Below are 19153 nucleotides of genomic sequence, written 5' to 3'. Positions count from 1 at the left end.
GTTTGAGAACGTCAGCTTTTACTAAGTCACTTTTATTAACCTAAGGAGTTTACCAGAACAAAGGATGTGTCAATCTGAGTAGGTAAGAGATTTTATATTTTTGTAGCAATATATATACAACATGCACTTATTCTATCTTTATCTCTTTGAAAAGATATATAAGCCACTGTAATTTTAGTTGGAAAAGTATAGTTTGATTCTATTTGTAGTTTCATGAGAGTGAAGAGAATTAACTTATCTTTCATCTTTAGTTTGTGTTTTTGAATGTGAACTGTGTCATATTTAATGTTTACTATTGTACAATTTACAACACTTCCATAACATGATATTATGACTTTGTCTCATAAGGAAAAGGTAAGAATCTGGGTTTGACAAGCTTTTCTTCTAATCATGGAATACAGCTAGCTGAGACTGCAAATTCAGCCTGGATTTCATTACTTTGGTGTGTAATTTATACTGTAATGAGAAAGCCAACTATGTATCCTGACAAGTTGCTAGATGCATACTGTTTCTTCTAGAGCTTCTCTCTTAAATAATAGAAGCACAGATGACATACGAGGAATAAAATGAAATTCTGCTACTACTCTTTTCTTTTTGCAGTTTGCAAAGGAGATACTTCAGATATTTTAGACTACAAGTCAGTAAACTGTGCTTACGTATTCGGCTCCATTCATTTGCTGAAGCCAATCACTGTCCCTGTGGTGGCTGATAAGAATTTAACAGCTCGAGAAGGTGGAGTGTCAGCATCCTTAGTGCTAAACACATTCCCAGGAGTATCAGTAGCCTCTGTCCATCACTCATGCTGGAAGCTATTTGGGAAAAGAGAAACGGGGCAAGGGAAATCATGCATCATCATCATCCTGGCTGGAAAATACGGAAGACTTTATGCTCTTTTCATCATGTGGATTCACTAGAGAAATGACCACCTTTGATCAGTCAAGTAAAATCAAAAACTTACTGATTTGCTGCCTGGGTCCTCCATGGGTGCTGAGGCTCTGGACTTGCAGGCGCCCAAGGACAAGGAGGAATCTGCTATTGGGCACTGCTTGTGTGATCTACCTGGGATTCCTCGTCAGTCAAGTGGGACACGTTTTACCCCAGCACAAAGGAGAACATCAAAATATCGGTTCCAGAAGTCTCCAAGATGCGGCCCAAACTACTTTTCTGGGCATCCCACTGGATGGCACCCTGTCACCACCCAAGTTCCTTGGTAGCAATGGGACCTTGCTGCCACCCAATGTAGTTTATATCACCCTGCGGTCCAAGCGCAGCAAGCCTGCCAATATCAGAGGCACAGTGAAGCCAAAGCGCAGGAAGAAACATGCAATGCCTTTGTCCTACGGGCAGCACTTCCCAAAAGGTGTTTTTTTGGGCCGGGCAGAGGCCTTTGCCCAGCAGCCAGGGCTGTCCACGCGTGCCATGGGAGCAATGGGAGCAGCGATAGCTCCGGAGGCGAGAAAGCACCAACTGGATGGGAAAAGGCATAAAGGAATGGCAGTCAGAGAGAGGGGGCATCAGAGAACTGGAGGGATTTCTGGACTGTTAAAGCCCCAGCCCCAGCCTGAGGAAAGCAGTATCAGGATCTACAGTGAGAGCTCACCCTCCTGGCTGAGCAAAGAAGACATCCTGAACATGCGTATGCTGGCGGATTCTCAGATAGAGAGCGTCCAAGAATTACCTTCTGACAAAGCAGTCCTGGTAGTATTTGCAGGGGGTCTCAGCAGCCCAGGAACTGCTTGTAACCAGGGGCACTGTGGCATCATCAAAAGACCTCTTGACTTGAGCGAGGTGTTTGCCTTTCATTTGGATAGGATCTTGGGGCTGAACAGGAGCTTACCTTCTGTAAGCAGGAGATCAGAGTTCTTCCAAGGTAACACATTCCTATGGCTTTCAGCTTGCAGGCAGTGTGCTGAGGTTTCCTGCCCTCCTCCCGTGTTACTGCAGAGCAGCAGCTACCTTTAACTCCTGCAAGACTGAGAACAATCCCCATCATTACAGGGAGATGAAGCTGGTATCTGTGTGTAATTTCTGCAGTGTAGTTACCCTGTTTGAAGGTGCCTGAAAATTTAGATCAGATACCACTGAGCTGCTGAGAGCAGTAGCAATTTCTCTTCCATGAGAGTCTGGAATGAGCAAAAGAGGGACTCAGTGTAGGCTGCATGACATAGTAGAGGCTGCCTGAAGTGAAACTGGTGAGAGAAATTCCAGAATACCCTGTGATTTGATGGTTCTTTCTGACAGTTTTTTCACTTTTTAGATTTGACTTGAATAAAATGTTGTTGAATGTGAGCACAAAAATTCAGCTCTCAATGAGATGCTAGGAAAGGAGTTTTTATTTATTCAGAGAACCTACTCAGAGAGGCAGGGGAACTTCCTGCAGAAACTAGGTGCTGTTTTCATGATACTAATACCTCTGGGAATGGAGAATTTTTTAAAAAGTACTTTAAATCCCCACTGCATTTCACTGAACCCTGCTGTACATTTTGGGGTTAATTACACACATCTATATATATTATGTAGACAAATATACAGAGTAAGTATATAATTATACCTATTACATGATTGATATAAAATTTTCAGTAAAAAATTAATTTTTATTTCTTATTGAAATTTAAGATAAGTTTCAGAAATCTGAGTTAGAAGTAACTCAACTTCTAATGTCTTTTTAACTATGTCGTCAGACTAACTGCTATTTTTGTACAGTCACAGACCACAATCCAAAAGGACTATGTTGCATTTTAATGAATCATTGCTAAACTGGCTATCTGCTTTTTTGCTCTTCTTTCTTTTTGCTGCTGAAATTAGCTTAAACAGAATATTTTTATATCAGTCTGTGTTTCTTAAAACAACAAAAGTAATGCAAGAACAACTTTCTAAAGTTTGACAGAAGGAAGGACACACAGCGATTTCAGATTTCTTCCTGCTTTGTAAACCTTCTTTTTGGCACCCTGTACAACAATCTGAATGAATCTTGAGGAACAATAGTTTGGAGGCTTCTGAATATTATTCATACTTGCAGACGATGGAAGATACATTATGCTTACTTTATTTATAGGAACCAGATTTATTGCTGTAGAACTGTCATGAGGCATTAAGGTAGTTTGCTTGGAAGAACCTTCTCAGTGTGGCTGTGGAGATGACAGACTGCAAGCCTCTGCAAACTGCTATTAGGCTAATTGTGCATTGTGTTGCTCAGTGCCTGTCACCATAAAGTATGTTTTGGACTGTCTGGGGCACAGAGTGTCATTCTGCCTTCTTTTTCTTTTCCTCATAACTGGCTATGTTCCTATAGCAAGAAGAGTGTTGCTAGGTGATGAGAAGAGAAATAACATTATTTTGGTCTCACCTAATTTTTTCCAGCTAAATGGAAATGCTCCAGTGAACAGAGCATTTGGAACAGTTACTGTACCTTGTCTCTACATTTCTTTAGCTGAGAAATCTGCTGGAGCTTAGATGCCTAACATCTACATGAGCTCATTATTATTTACATGTTTGTGTTTGGCATAATCTGGAAAATACCTGTTGAATATGACCAAAAATATAATAGTCTTAAGAATAATTTCAATGATTAGTGAGCTGACATCTATAACATACATGCATTAAAATTAATATTGGGTGGCCACTGTACAGGTTTTTTACAGGTAAGCTTATGTGAGGCTTATTCATATGGGAAAGAAAGTAATGCAGGATTAGAGCCCGTGCATGTACATATAAATGTACACAGTTTCTGGGCTGACATATCCCTCTCCATGACACATCCCTTTAGCTTGCCTCAGTTGTGATCTGATGTAACAGGACATGTCTGATGTAGCATTAAAATCTTAAAAAATGGGCTTTTCAAAACTGTCATTCATGTTGTCAAAAGCAGTTTCAAAGAAGTGCTTAGTAAATCCCTGCACAGTTTCTGTTTCCTCTGCTCCAACAAATCCCTGCTGATTTTTTTTTTTTTTTTTGCAGTCTAGAAAAATACTGTATGCAAGTCCTCTGTCTGCTGCCCTTACCATCTCTAGTTTATTGTAAACCCTTTTAAGTGGTAACCGTGACTTTCATTATGGTTTAGATTATTTTTCCATTCTGGGTGGAAGAATCAGCTACAATAACTATCTCATTTTTGCAATTAATTGGCTGGATGTGAAAAGCTAAGGGAGTACAGGTGACAAAAGCCCATGAGCAAGCACTCATTCATTGCTCCAATTGCTACCTAAAAGGCATGAGAAATGTTGAGAGCTCCAAAACACCTAAAAACAAAGAAGGAAAAGCCTATAAAACATCAATGACTAATCCTAAAACTGTATCTATGGTGGAGGAAGTAGAGGCTAACCCTTTGGGGTGGTCACATTAATATCACAGGACTGAGAATCTCCATTGTTTGATCACCTTGCTGAACAGGAGAGACAGATGTAAGTGACCTTGCCAAGTGTTAAAGCCCTACCTTAATTTACTTGCTGAGAAGCTAAATAACATGACTGCACCTATTGTTTCCAGCTCAGCAGCAGTATTTGCAGGGTAGGAAGAAGCCAGTGCTTGTTAGGGCTTGAGCTACCTCTGGAGCAGCATGGGCTGGAGGAGGCTTGGTCCTGTGTTGCAGCTGACAGCTGACTCTGGCCCCTTGGGTCATAGCAGCATGGCTGAACTCTTTCTTTTCTCTTTCTCTCTTTTGGTACAAAATAGACAGCTGTTGCTATGCAGTTTTATTGCACTACTGGCTGAGGGACTGAACTACTGCATGCTGACAACCCCTCATCTTCAGCTCCTGCTTTTCTGGTACCTTAAGTTTGGCTAAATATGTTTTATCCTGTGCTGAGAAGAATAAACACAAGTGTACTCAGTCCAACTGGGCTTTTTTTTTAGATACTGATTGAACATACTATTTGCCCAAACCCAATTTTTTTCCTCTGTTCTTAAAGCAAGAAACTCTTCCTTTAAACAGCACCTTCCATGGTTGGTTTAGTGCAAATAAATGACTGACATGTGATAGATGACTTCACTGGTTGTACTTGTCTGGCCTCGACATGATGGCAAAAGGAGCCACAAGTTTTTCCATGTTATATCCTACAATATCAGTCTGCCCTTGCCATCCTTATGCAAAAGCAGGCAAAGGGGTTATGAATCACCAAAGTCAAGGCAAAGAATAAGGAAAACCTAATTTTGCCTTATGCATTTAGGATTCTTTAAGAGGCTTCAATTGATCTGCCCTGTGCTCCAGCCATCAACCCATACAACTAACACCACAGTGTTTTATCTCTCATAGGGGTACCAGAGGGCATGTTTCCAATTTTTTGTTGGATAGAGAAGCACATGTCCAAGCAATAATGCAGACTATAATCTAGAGAGAAATTTCACACATTCCTTAATTCTGACATCCATATGAGTGCAGGACAGAAACATTGCAACTAAGGTGCAGAGGGAAGAAAGAAAAATGGCCTAACATCTCTCTGCTTCTGTCCCTTATATTTTCCCTCAGAACTTAAACTCTTAAATTCAAGCAATGTGTGTGCCAGTTCCTCTCAACTTTCCATACTAAATTACCCTTTCTTACTAATATGTAGGCAACTTAATGGTTTCTTTCATATGTGACAGTGTTAAACTATTTGGCTTTAAGTTGAACAGCGAGGAGTCTGAGAAAGGGCTTTAAAAGTACCTTATGAAAGACTGGATTTTTTTTAGTGATGCTTTCAAGGACATGTTTAAAAATATTTTCTTTAGAGAAAGTTCAAAAAATTACTATAGCTACAAGTGAGATCACAAGATGGAAGAATAACATTTGCAAGAATATTTTTGTGGTTAAGAAGCATACAGACTATTTTCAAAGTGATTTGGTGTGTGGATATCTAAGATGATGCCCGTGCTGAAGGAGCCATGTAGTGGTAAGTTACCTAACTGCACATGAAGCAGTTTGAATGTCTTGAGGTAATCCAGTGCTAGTTTATTCAAATTAGGATATCTTTGGCCTCCTAAGGGCCTAAGAAAAATTGTAGAAATATTTTTATGTTTAAAAATCTTAATTAATTACTAGCAAGCTGGTTCCAACATGAGTATTGAGAAATTTTGCAGATAATCCTTAGATAGTCAAGTAGATGTATCTATTAAATATAGCAGATGAAAATAAAATTAAGTCACTCATCTCTGGAAAAGATTCAGTGCAGTACCAGTGTAACAAAAGAAAAGTAGTATCTCAGTGTCTATATATAAAGCTGATTAGGAAAGAAGTGCATGTAGGAGACACTGGATTTATTCTGAAGTATTCTCAGTCTCCTCAGTTTTGTCTGGAAACAATGACATTTAGCCAGGCCTTACTTTACACCATTTATTTACCTTCAGAACCATCCTCACTAGGTTTGAATCAGAAGATCTCCACTGACTTCACTGGGGTTGTGCCAATTCATGCCTCTATGAATCAGAACCCTTATCTGCTTTAGTTCAGCATCTTCACGTTTTCCCTGCAAGTATTACAGTCACTGCTTCTTACTGAAGTTGCTGTTCCATATCCCTGTAATTCAATTTAAACTACAGGGTTGAAAGATTTTATTTTGGTTCATCTTTTCTGCTCCCATTTCCTCTAATGCAAACATTTCCTGTATTTAGTCTTGGTCTTTTAAAGATGTTTTTGTATCTTAATGGAAACTGGCAACATATTATTCATATTTTTCAAGTATTTATATTACTATTGTTTATCATGTCTCTTTTGGGTAGACAGGAGATGTTTGTTTTATTGGAAGACCATTTATGTAATTTGGTTTGTGAAAGAATTCATGAATAGTTACGTAAGCTGTTACTGGAGACACAAAAATAAAAGATCAGAAATGGTCTTGAAGAAAGCTGCCTTTTTTCGTGATAATTCCCAATGCTGATACAGACTTTCTCCAACTGGCCTGGATAAGAAAGTCAGATGATAGTTGAGCTAACTGAGTTAAGTCATCTACAGTGTAGGTGGTGGGGCCAGAGCAAGAAAGATGGGGAAATGTTGGGATTTCCATAATTAAATTCATAAATACTTATTCAGGCATCTCCATAGAAGAGAAGCCTGATTCTAAGGGGTGCTTGACACATTTTTTTTTTCAGCATAGGAAAGTGTGGAGCATGGTGCTGGTAAAAGCAGTGCTGATCCTAGTGGAAGAGACATTGGTGTTCCTAATGGAAGGACACTTCCCATATCCCTAAGGATACACTGGACAGCTGGGAGGAAAGTTAAAGAGGTGGTGGAGCTGCTCATTGAGTTGGCTTGAGCACTACTTTGTGGGTGTGAAGCATGGCAGAGAGGAGGTGAACTACATTCTGGTTTTGGAGAAGAGTCTTTTTTTTCTTGGGCTCGATTGCATGTGGGACCTATCATGCTCAGTTGGCAAATACAAGAAGGATCTTCACATGTGATTCACTGCTTAATCTGAGCAAAGATAATTTCTTGCCTGGTGTTTTAGATGAATATGCATCATTTGGACAAGTTGCTTTTTGATTCAGCTGTGTGGAGATCTATTTTTAACAGTTCTTGCTGCTTATAGATAGAGCAGACCAATCACCTTGCAGGTGGCACTGATACCTCTTTTTTATTGCTATTCTGTCTGCCTTGTCCCTGGAGTAGCTGCTGTGAATCCAATTGCCTTCATCTATTTTTCTGGGAACTTATTTTCAGATGCATCTCTGACTCCATGGGCATGTGGAAGAAAAAGAGACCGTTTAGGCTGCATTTAATTGCATAAGAAATGGTGTAGTAGTGTGGACTTTAAGTTCATTGTGTATCAAGATGATAATAAATAAATTTTAAAGCTTTCTGCATGTTCCAATGCTTGCTATTTAGCACATAGCTGCTTTGCAGTTTAATGGTTCCTCCTCTCTGTACCAGGACATCACATTTAGGTCTTCTGTATACACCCCCAAAATATGAAGGATTTATTTGTTTTAATATGTGTGAAGCCACATCAGTCCTGAGTTCTTGACAGCTTAAGGCAGCAGCAGCATTGCATCAATGATGAAGAGTTCCACTTTCCTAAGACAATAGGTATGCTTGTTACTTGATGTTGAGTTAAATATATTTATCAGTTCTTATACTGGGAAAGCTAATTTTAAATGGTTTATTGAGGTTTCTTCCCAGTGAAAACCCTGAGCACTTTAATTCTCCAAAGCAAAGCCCCTCAGACTTTGTTTTAGGGAAGAGCAGAATATTCTTTATGCAGAAGAATTAGGCCAAAATATACCTATGCAAAACAGATGTCATGCTATATATCTGGATGAAAAAAACCCAACTTGTCAAGGTGTTTATTCATTCTAAACTCACACTCTCTAGTGTTCTCATAGTGTTTCAGAGATGTGAAAGAATACATTACAGGCCTAAAATACTAAAGTTAGCAAAGTAAATCCACTTTGTGTATGGGATTTATTGTATTTCTATGCCTGTTACACAGAAAAAGTACTTTGATATATTTTCAGCTCCTGTAGATCACCATCAATTCACTGGAATCAGAGGGAAATTACATATTGGTTCACAGTGGCACTGTAGGCTCTTAATCTACCTATAAACTTTTTAATAGTCTGGTTTAATATATGATTTTGTACATTAATGTCTTGCTTCAAACAGAGAAAGCCTTCTGTACACGAAAGACATTTATAATGTCTGTGCTTCTACCATTCCTGCAGTGGCTGGTTTGATATGTGGAATAAGACCTGTCTTAAAGGATGTCAAGTTATTAGTCTCTGGCTATTTTTCCTGCCACATCTGCAAAGTGGTGTAATTATAACTGCTTAGGCAATGTGTAAAGAAAGATCAAGTCTGACAGTATTGCAGTATATCAATGTTCTGGTTTTCCTTTTTCAGGTGGCCAAGCCTGTCCTGTTGTTCTCTGGGATTCCTCACTGAGCCCAACAGATAATTATACCCATTCTTCAGTGAGATTAACCTGGGGGCAGTATCAGCAGCTGTTGAAGCAGAAATGCTGGCAGAATGGTAAAGTTCCCAAAGCTGAGTGGAGCTGTACTGAAATCCATCATCATGAGTGGTCCAAGATGGCACTTTTTGATTTTCTTCTGCAGGTAAAACATTTACTGAATGCAACTACCTGCCTCAAAAGTCATGTGAGCGAAAGGACTAGAAAAAAAATTAGTTGCTTTTTTTTTAATGGGGAAGAATTGTGTTTGCACAGTTTGAAATTGTTTCTGGTTTTCTCTTGTGATTAAAATATCCAAAATGGAACCTCTAATCAGGAAGAGATCAGGAGCTGAACTGACTCATTGTCTAAAAGATGAAGCCAAGGCTTTTGTCTTAACTTGCCTTGAGGCAGGCATAGTGTTTCTCCTTGACTCTTGTTTCTGAAAACATAGTTTGTGACTGTTCACAGCTGTAAATCACTGTTTTACTGTGTGGTTCTTCCTGCACCTCCCAACCCCCCCAGGGGCGATTTAAGTAGTTTTGGTCAGCTGAAATCTGGATTAAGATAGCAGTTGTGGTGCCTGATTTTCCTTCTTTATAAGAAGCTGGCCCTTGACTTAGTAAGGAAAGAGTAGAGCAGCAACAGATGAATGATATGGTTGCTGTTTCCCAGTTAGGTATTGCACATAATAATTAGTTCTCCAAATAACACCAAACTAGGGCTCTGCCCAGTGGTATCATAATGTGTAGTTTTAATTACTGCAATTGCATAGGAGAATAATAATACACTTCCCATATTAATAAGGACTGAACTGAAAAACCTGGTTGGATGTAAATTTTCTGTCTTCCTGAGATATGGCACTGCTTCCAATTGTCATTGCCTGCTAGACAGGTAGGGGTGACTGAGCATCCTGCAACACTTAGCAATTTATTTAAAAGTGCAGCAAGCTCTAGTTTTATGCATTGTGTTTAGCTATTCACATAATTCACCCTTTTTCTAGAGTTACACTTATTGAAATATAAAAATCATGAATTGGCTTAGGTATAGCCTATCCCTGCCCTTCTCAGGCCTATTCTAGGATTAACAGATGCTTCCAATTTTTGAGCTACATTTTTGCACACTTGTAATGTTAAAGAAAGCACTAATTCTTCTCTAAAAATACATTGTCACTTGTCTTACAACTCTATCTGTAGTTCTATTATGAGCAAGTAATTCTTAGAAATTGGTATAAAATCATGTGTGGATTGTATTGATGCTAAACACAGGAATGCCCTTAAAGGAGTAATACAGATTGGGTTATAGAGTTAATGGTTTCATGATGCTGTCTTCCTGTTGAACAGTTTAAAAATTCTTATGAGTTTTGTGTTAATTTCTAATTTTAAGGTCTTATAAAAGTTTTTAATCTTCATAATAGAACTACTATTATCCAGAGAGGGAGGTCAGTTAAAGGAAGATACAAGAGGATTGAACTGTACATGAAATAAAGAAACAAATTGCTCTTATAATAGTACTGGTATCAGAGTGATTTATACCTCCAGTTGTCTACCAAACAAGAATGTATGTACCAGAAAGTGAGGGAAAGTGGGGTTCATAAAAATTAAAATTTTGTCTGGGTACTCTCAGACATAACTTTTAAGTTTATCAGAAGCAGAACATGAAGACTTTAAAATCAAAAGTGCCAAGAAGGAAATCAGTACTTCATGAGTCAGTCAGAATAAGGAATGATGGTCAAATGTATTCACTATTAAAAATATTTCCCTCGGAAAAATGGTTTTGGTACCCAGAATCACTGGGTTCCTAATCACTGTTTTCAAATGCTATAAAGCATTAGAGCAGGCTGAAAAATGCTTTTAGCTGGCCTTCTCTTGCCTTCTGTAAGAACTCAGGTAAAATAAGGACATTAAATGTTAAACAGCTTCTTTGATTTGAGGAGTTCAGACCTCTCATGTATATGAATATATGACAAAGAAACAATGCTAAACTATTAAGGCTGCAGCATCAATTACAAGATGTCCCATCACTCTGTCTTACCACTGAAATGATGCAAGATACTGTGCAGAGGCCATCTATGAGAACATGATCTTCTCATCTATTTAATCCATGCAGTGAACTGTGGTGCAGATGAACAGGGGTTATACATTAAAGGAGTCTGTCTGGAAGGCACCTGCTTCATTTTTTGGCAAAGCCTTTGAGTGATTAGAGAGATACCAAGAACCAGAACACTGCAAGCAAGAGGGGCTCTACTGCTTGCAAGTGCTGAATGCTGCTCATGAGAGGAGAAAGAAGAGAAATCTGTTCCTTTCCTCAGTGTTTTTGCAGTTAGAACAAGCACTGCCACCAAGACCACTGTCAACAGTACTGCATACCTAAGAAGAAACAAAACAAACCAGTTCCCAGACTAGCAATTGATGAAAAAATTTAGAAGGTCTTTTGAACATGCAGCATAGTTCTACATCAGGAGAAGAGACCTAACAATTCATTTCACTGAAGTGTCACAAAAGTAAAACTGTAATTTTAGAGAGCTTATGTGTACATCAATGCTTTTATGCTTAGGTCATTTCGAAGAGTTAGCAGCATACAACAAACAAGGACAGAAAAAAATATTGCCTTTGCTGAGCTACTCAGGAAGCCCTAGATGCACCAGGGCAGACTTCCATCTGTAAGCATCTGCCAGTGGGAGCTGAGCTGCTCCTTGGGGAGAGGAGCTGGAGCCAGGGGAAGCCCCACGGCAGGCAGGACAGGCAGAGCCAGCATCAGGAGAGGCAGCCCAGGGAGGATGGGTAAAAAACCATGGTTCCCATTGGCAGCCCATTGAGCATCAGGCACAGACAAGGCAGCACAAGGCCAATAAACAGGAACCCCAAGGAGCAATCCAGGGGCATCAGGCAGCAGGAAAAGCAGCAAATATATCCCTCACCCCCAGAAGAGCTCAGAGAAGTGTTAGATGCCCAGTCTGAGTTTAAGTAGGGCTCTTGGGCTCAAAAGAGAGAGGGTGTGTGTGGAGGTCCCAGATGAGGGTGTTCAGGGCAATTCAGGCCTTTGAGTACTCAGGGGCTTGGAAATGTTGTGTTCTTACTCTCATCTATTTAACAGGGATAGAAGCATGTTCACTGAGTGATTTATCCTTCCCATTTTACATGGTTATCCTAAAATGGCATCCTTTGCTCTGGGGGTGCCTACATCTTGTCATTGTTTATGGAAGGGAACATAAATGACGAAGCCAGAAGAAATGCTTAATATTTACACCACTAAAGTTAGGCCAGATGTACTGAGCTAAGTGCTGGGTGATGAATAAGCAAGGGTTCACATGGGAAAATGACCTGGACCATCATAACATGAAAGCATATGCCACAGTGCAGCTCAGGGAGGCTGCCCTGTGATTATAAATGCACCATTTGTGCTTGCATTTTGTAGCTTCCAATGGTTTGCAGTGCCCCTAACAAATCTTTTAAATGATTTTGCACACTATTAATCTAATATGTCCCACAAAATGGAGACCCTCTGTGTGTGTGTGTGTGTGTGTGTGTGTCAGGCTGTGCTGTTTCTATTGTTACATCAAAAATCTACAGCCTTCTGAAAAAAATGGATTTGTATTCACCATCTTGTTATTCCAGTCACACAGCAGCATTGTTTCCTCATTTTCAAAGAATTTCTGCTGACATAATAAATCATGGCTATAAAATGGATAAAATATGCAGCCTGGGAAATTGCTTCTAACAATACGTGAAGTCTGGGGACCAGGTCTTCATTCCTATTTCATCAGTGACTTTAATTATACTTGTCCCAGGCTTGCTGTCCTGTCGTCTCTCTTGGTGAGTGACAGGAGAGACGTGTCTTGCAGTGACACTTTGCCCCAGATGCTTTGGTATTGTTTTCACTTGGCATTCTGCTGTGCTTTGTTTTAGATCTATAATCGATTAGACAGAAACTGTTGTGGATTCAAGCCTCTCAAGGAGGATTCCTGCATGCAGCAAGGACTGAAGCTAAATTGCAGTGACCAGGATGCTATTGACCTGACACACATAGTTCAGAGGAGGCATGACCGAAGACATTTGGCCTTTATAGACAATAAAGGTTTCTTTGACAGAAACGAGGACAACCTTGATTTCAAAATACTACAGGGAATCAATGAGTAAGTATTAAATTAATAATTTTGCAAAAAATAACAATTTCTTAAGGATTTGATCATGAGACACTAAGTTACTGGAGTAGGTATCAATTTACAGGATGTGTCTAAAAATGTATCAGTAATCCCACTTCTGTAAAAGCTACAATTAACATCTATATGATTAGGCATGCATGGACTTCCTTTGCTGAGTTGCAGTCTGTATTCATAGAATGGGCTGTTAAACCACAACATAAATATTGCAATTTGGAATGATGGCAAAGCTGATGAATTTCTTTGTGCTTTTTCAGATTCCCTGAATCTGCAGTTTCAGTGCTGAGGAGCCAACGTTTACGTGAGAAGTTGCTTCAATCTTTGTTCCTTGACAAGATATACTGGGAGAGCCAAGGAGGCAGAAAAGGAATTGAAAAGCTTATTGATGTAATAGAAAGGAGGTCCAAAATTCTTCTTACTTATATAAATGCACATGGAGCCAAAGTATTGCCCATGAATGAATGAATGAAGCATTCTTTTTTCTAACTGGGACATAGTCTTCAAAAAATCTTGTATGAGGCAAAAACTGACAGTAAAATTAATTTAATTTGTAGGCTTACCTAACTTTTATTTTTTCCATACTTTTAAGTTCCTTTATAAATAAGAATGCTTACATAGTTTAAAACCATCATTTAAATGTCAGCTGCAGCTCAACACAGTGCAATCACTTTTCCATCACTAGTGAGCTGAAAAATAAACAAATGGTACAATAAATAATGCAGTAATATGTAGGTACCATGAATATTCCCTGTGTTAATCTGTTTGAAAATTAGTGACATTACGCTGGATTACTCTTACTTCCCTCAGTTAAGTCAGTAGAAGTTTCACTGCAAATTTAAATGGGAACAGCACTTAGTACCTTGCTGCACACTGCATCTGTCTGCTGGAGAGTATCTAGTACAGAAATGTGTATTTTTACTTATGAATACCAACATTCCCCGAATTATATATTGTTTTGTTTTATTTTGATCTTTTGACTCTTAAATACTGGTCTATTTGCACTGAACATGAGGGAAATTAAAAAACCAGAAAATATGGCTTTAACAATAATAATTCATTTCACAAATGCAGTTTCTACCTGTCCAGTATGGAATACAATGAGTCCCTTGTTACAATGTAGTACTTTCAATACGAGATGTTCTGATGTGTGGGTGGATGATCTGATATTTTCTATCTTTTGATTGTTACTCAGAATTGTCCTTTTTTTACCACTAGTTTTAATAACACAATTCAGCTTCAGTTTATTGAGAATCTGCTGCTAAGTAAGTGTACACATTTTGGTTTTGCAACATTCTTGAGAGTAAATTTAAGAATCTTATCAAAAAACAGACATACTAAGGAACTGAGTGTTGATAGTCTCAGTACAGAAAACATTTGTACTTCCTACTCAGTGCTAGTCAGAAATTCCTGACAAGCCCTGGTCAAAGGAAACCCTGGTTTTCCATTGAGAGTGACCAATGCAGGGTGATAATTCTATCTGACAAGAAATATTACAGATAAGGTTGTTAGAGGAGTTTGGTGCATTTCATCTGTTCCAGTAATAAAATATCAGCTGGTATCTATCACAACATAGACCTTCTACCTATTTGTTTAGAAAAGACTCATACCATCTTTCTATAGAAATATCTATAATAATCTTGCCATCAGATACTTTCATAGCTACTCTCATCTTTATGCATAGTAAAAAAAATATAGGGTACATAAGATTTAAACTTTTTTTTTTTTTTTTAAAGTGCTTGTGTAATGATTTTGTTTCTCATTTCTAGAAACCCAAAATTTTCAAGTTCATTTTAATATGGATGGGTGAATTTAATGTTTTAAATAACTGCAATTTCACTGCAGCTAAACCAGATTTTCTTTCTTAGTATCAGATTATGTATTAATAATAGTTGCTTTACTAGAAGAAATAAATCTCATTAGAGGCAGAGTTTAAGATAGCAAAATTTTAAGAGCTTGGCCATCTCAATTACATTTTATATTATTCTGCCAGCAAAGGGCATGTAAGTTTGTAAAAACTTCTTAAAACTTTACTTTTTCTTCAAGAGGACATGTTCCTGGGACTTAAGTAGAAATTTAAAGTGGAATATTAAGGAGAATTTTATAGGGTTTTCATGCTATCCCTTTCTTAAAATGCTGACACTTATAAGCCAGGTAACTTCTAACACAGAATCAAAACCATGCCTTTAGCTTGCTCTGTGAACAGAGCATAGAGAAAGAAATAATCCTCTGTGTTCCATTTCACATGAAATTCCTGTTGCAGTGAATTCCACTCTTTGGTGACTGTCATGATCTATTTGTCTCATTTTCTAGCCTGTCCCACAGTTTTCTTTCTGCTAGATACCTGTCCAAAAGTGATTATTTCACACTGCTGGGAGACAGAGAAAGGCACAGAGAAAGGCACAGAGAAAGGCACAGAGAAAGGCTGTGCTGAACTTAGATGAGGTACAAGTGGAGATATGAGCGTATACCTGATCATACAAAATAGTCCCATGAGAGCTCTCCCTTCTGGTTTCTGCTCTTCTATCTTTAGACTTAATATCCTGATGCCAAGTCCTTGCCTCACATTGCCCAGTTGTTGTTTTTTCCAGAATTGTCTCATTGTCCAGGAAGAGAGAGAAATGAGAAGCCAGGATTTTTTAATCTTTTCAGGTTAGTTCATTTATTTGTATAGTGATAACTTTATGCATTCTTCTCCATTGCTTCTGGATATGGACTAGTGCTTCCTTGAGCACGATACAGGCTTTTTTATTTGCCTGGCAGATCAGTGCCAGCTCTTAAAGCAGAAATGTAATTGCCCTGAAGCTGACCTGGAGCAATGCTTTTCAGGACCCCTGAGTTTAAGAGGTCCAAACAGCCGTGATGCTGTAAAATATTTAAAAATTTGACCAAGCATGAAAAATACATCTGTAAAAAGCAGCTCCTCTGGAAACAAATCCTGCAAGTTAATGGCCTTAGGAAATTATTTATTTATTTATTTACTGGATGCTTAGGTGGCAGAGGCATACAGATCAAATTTTCATTACAGCTAATCTGCAGGACAAAACAATATTTATACTGATGGAGAAAGTACAAAGGGAAGGATATGTGCATCTCCCTGTGCTGTCAGTCCAGTATGGACCAGAGAGGCCCAGAAAGGCACTGTCTTCTCAGCACTGCTGCAGAGACTACTGAGTCCAGAGCCTTTACTGCACATATGACTCTTTCCAAGGGCAAATCCATAATTATTTCTCTGAATCTCTAAATTTGGGTCTAGAGCAGGACATTCTGCATCTCATCTTAAAACAGTGCCCTCGTGTTTTACTACACAAAGCTTGATGCCTTGCTTTCTATGCTGTGGTAACATGCTGCATTTTTTCTGCATAGAAGCATTCCTAAGTCTTGAGGGAAACCAGTGGGGGCTTTGTGAGCTTGGCTGGTGGGACTGGACTGTAAATTGCTTCTGATTCTCTGATGTTGATAAAATTTTGAAAGTGCCATTTCTCCGTAGTGTTTATCTTGTTATTCTAGAGCTTGATACTTGAATCCAGGATTGTTAATAATATAAAGTATGATTGTGGTAGTGCTTATGCATAGCTACCAGTCAGGGTCTAGTTTTTTTTAAAAAAAGTGAAGAATGATGTACTTTTTGAATACATTTGCATAAATGCTCCAGTAAAAAACACAAAAGAAGAGTTTGCAGAGTTCTCTGCTACTACGTGCAAGATGTTACTGGATTACCATTTATTGGGAAATCAGTCCACGTTTAAAGCAGCTGGGCTGACATTCCTGTACTGTAGCCTAAGTAGTATTAACCAGGAGGGAAAATCCCACAGAAGCCTTACAGTACCTATGGTGGTGACCAACAGAAAGCCAAGAAACTGTGTTTTAGCCATCTTTGCTGGGCTGTCTTCCATTTATGGGCAAATGGGATCAGCCAAAGCTTCCTCTTGCACATTACTGGGAAGGGTGTAACCAAGGGCAGCAGTCCAAAGGACAATTATGTCATTCTCCAGTCTGCCTGAAAGCCAGAACAACATGAAACAGAATTGCAAAGAAAGTCAAGAGAGTCTGCTGATTTCATAACGTTGGAAGACAGAGCTTAAAATAAGCAGTAGAGGCACAGATGCTTTACAGTTCCTCAGGAGCCTGCCAGAAGCTAATAAACTGGAGTGTTTCAGAAGCTGAGGACATGAAATCTTTTGTGCAGCCCTGTGAGAGCAGTCTCCTTCTTTTTTTAATATGTGTATTCTGTAATACAGTATATTAAAAAAAAAAAAAAAAAAAAAAAAGATAAATTCCACACCAAATACAGATTTAGGAGACATTAAGGCAGAAACTTCCAGTAGCAATTCTGGGGACACTTCTGTGTATTTGTGTGTCTGCAAACATGGACATACATGTATAATTTGGCTTCTTTCTATAAAAGGGTCAGTTTGGCTAATAAAGAGTTGTTTATACAATTTTCTGTTTGCATCTAAAATTGTGAGCTTAATTCCAGTTTTGAGTATACACAAGTTGAAGTTTAAACAGAACGTTACTATGGATGAAACTTTTGTTCTGAAAAGATTAACTCTCCCCTTGTTAACCCATTTCTGTAGCCCTAAAAGATTTCTACTGAGAACTGTATAGAAAAAGAGCAATATGTTTGTATCTGAGCTAAACTGCCAGTGATATCAAAACAGTTGTTTTTATTCAGTTTCATATTAGATATTGAATTTCCATGTTCTTTTGGAATTTGTGCATTTTTAAAGTAAATGTATTTGTCCTTTTATTAATAACAGTAAAAGTATTACCACAAGTAACGAATTGTTTGAATCTCTGCTGCTATTGTGATATAATATCCAGGAATATACTAAATAAAATCATATCTTAATCAGATTTTTTCTGTTCAGATGTCTAAGTTGCAATAATGAAACCATAATACATGGTAATGTAATATGTGGATCATTAGATACTGCTTAGAAAGAACCATGGCCCTGAAATGGCTTCTTCAGATAAACAATCCAAACCAGATGCTGAAGCTCCTCCTGTGGAAATATTTTGTAGCTCTTTACTCATGAGACTTGTAACTCTATTTCGAAGCTGTTCCTCTGTAACTGTGGAGCTTCTAATTACTGCAGTATTAGCATTTACTCCTTCTTTAGCCACTCTGGCAATCACTACTTACACAAACATGAAGCAGAAAAGGCCATTTATGATGCAAGAACAGATATATTGCTCAGTGAGTCGTAAACTTTATAATAGACCATGAGCAAGTAGAATAGAGCATGTATAGGAGAAAGGCTCTGAACTCTGTGTGGAATAGAGGCTCACACAGAGTTAAAGTAGCCTAAGATCTTTTTGTCTCTGAAGTTTACATTTTTTCCATGATCCAAAAGAGACTGGTGGGAAACACAATGATGTTGAAACATTTTTAAACAATCTCTTTCCCACAGAAAATAATTTAGTTTGTTTTATTAAAAACATTATTTATTTTTGCACAGTACTGCATACTTCATGCTAAATTATCTCAGGTATATTGGTGTAAATTCATTACAACTCCACCAAATTATCCCATTTCCCAATGAAACATTTTAAGTCAGGTTAGTAACTGTGCTCAGAGATTGGAGAACTGAACCCTAAGGTCAGAAGGAAGTCTTAGGAGAGTAGCAAACAATTAAGGAGAGCTGCCTGAGATGTAGCACGGGTATGGAACTTGGAATGCAAGTTCTCAAAACAAATATCTGTGGGCTCCTAGCAGGATCTACAAGTTTTCTTTGAAGACTATCAGCCTGTTCCACCTGTATTTCTGCATGAAGCTCTCACCTAGCCAAATACAAGCTTTTGAAATGAAAACCAAGGTTAGCAATACAGCAGTATCTCAACAGTATCTTCTTTTATGTCTCATGAAATATACAAAATGCATTTCAAAATGATGGCATTAAAAATAATTTTTCATGGAATATGAAGAATGCTTTATCTGTGGCTTGAAATCTGATTGGAAGATGGCAAGCAAAAGGTAGAGCTTCTCAGAATGGAAGAGAGTCCAGCAGTGCAGTCCTAGAATGGTCAGTGTTGGGTCTGATTTTATTTATCATCTTCACTGTCACAGAGAAGGTTGTGAACAATGAAATTTCCAAGGGTGCAAAGCTCTTCTGTGCATTCATATGACAGA

General features: G+C 38.4%; 1 protein-coding gene across 2 annotated transcripts; it reads left to right on the top strand.

The window, feature by feature from the left end:
- Positions 1-17294, top strand: GASK1B (golgi associated kinase 1B). Of its 2 annotated transcripts, XM_071743040.1 has the most exons (5): positions 1-82; positions 601-1870; positions 8810-9024; positions 12767-12993; positions 13278-17294. In XM_071743040.1, exons 2-5 carry the CDS (start codon positions 886-888, stop codon positions 13483-13485), a joined length of 1635 nt encoding a protein of 544 aa, XP_071599141.1. In that variant the 5' UTR covers positions 1-82; positions 601-885; the 3' UTR covers positions 13486-17294. The 2 variants fall into 2 exon arrangements, with proteins under 2 accessions (XP_071599141.1, XP_071599142.1); XM_071743041.1 differs by lacking the exon at positions 1-82 and having other exon boundaries at positions 157-1870.
- Positions 17295-19153: the final 1859 nt, after the last annotated feature.

This window comes from Heliangelus exortis, chromosome 4 (assembly GCF_036169615.1).
Source record: "Heliangelus exortis chromosome 4, bHelExo1.hap1, whole genome shotgun sequence".
Lineage (NCBI taxonomy): Eukaryota > Metazoa > Chordata > Aves > Apodiformes > Trochilidae > Heliangelus > Heliangelus exortis.
Note: the sequence above shows the minus strand (reverse complement) of the source record. Positions and strands in the feature narration are given on the sequence as shown.

Excerpts from the sequence above, each read along its gene's own strand:
- GASK1B (XM_071743040.1), top strand. The coding sequence starts at position 886 with ATGCTCTTTTCATCATGTGGATTCACTAGAGAAATGACCACCTTTGAT. Across the intron at positions 1,871-8,809 it reads GAGATCAGAGTTCTTCCAAG|GTGGCCAAGCCTGTCCTGTT; the intron begins GTAACACATTCC and ends TTCCTTTTTCAG. Across the intron at positions 12,994-13,277 it reads ATACTACAGGGAATCAATGA|ATTCCCTGAATCTGCAGTTT; the intron begins GTAAGTATTAAA and ends GTGCTTTTTCAG.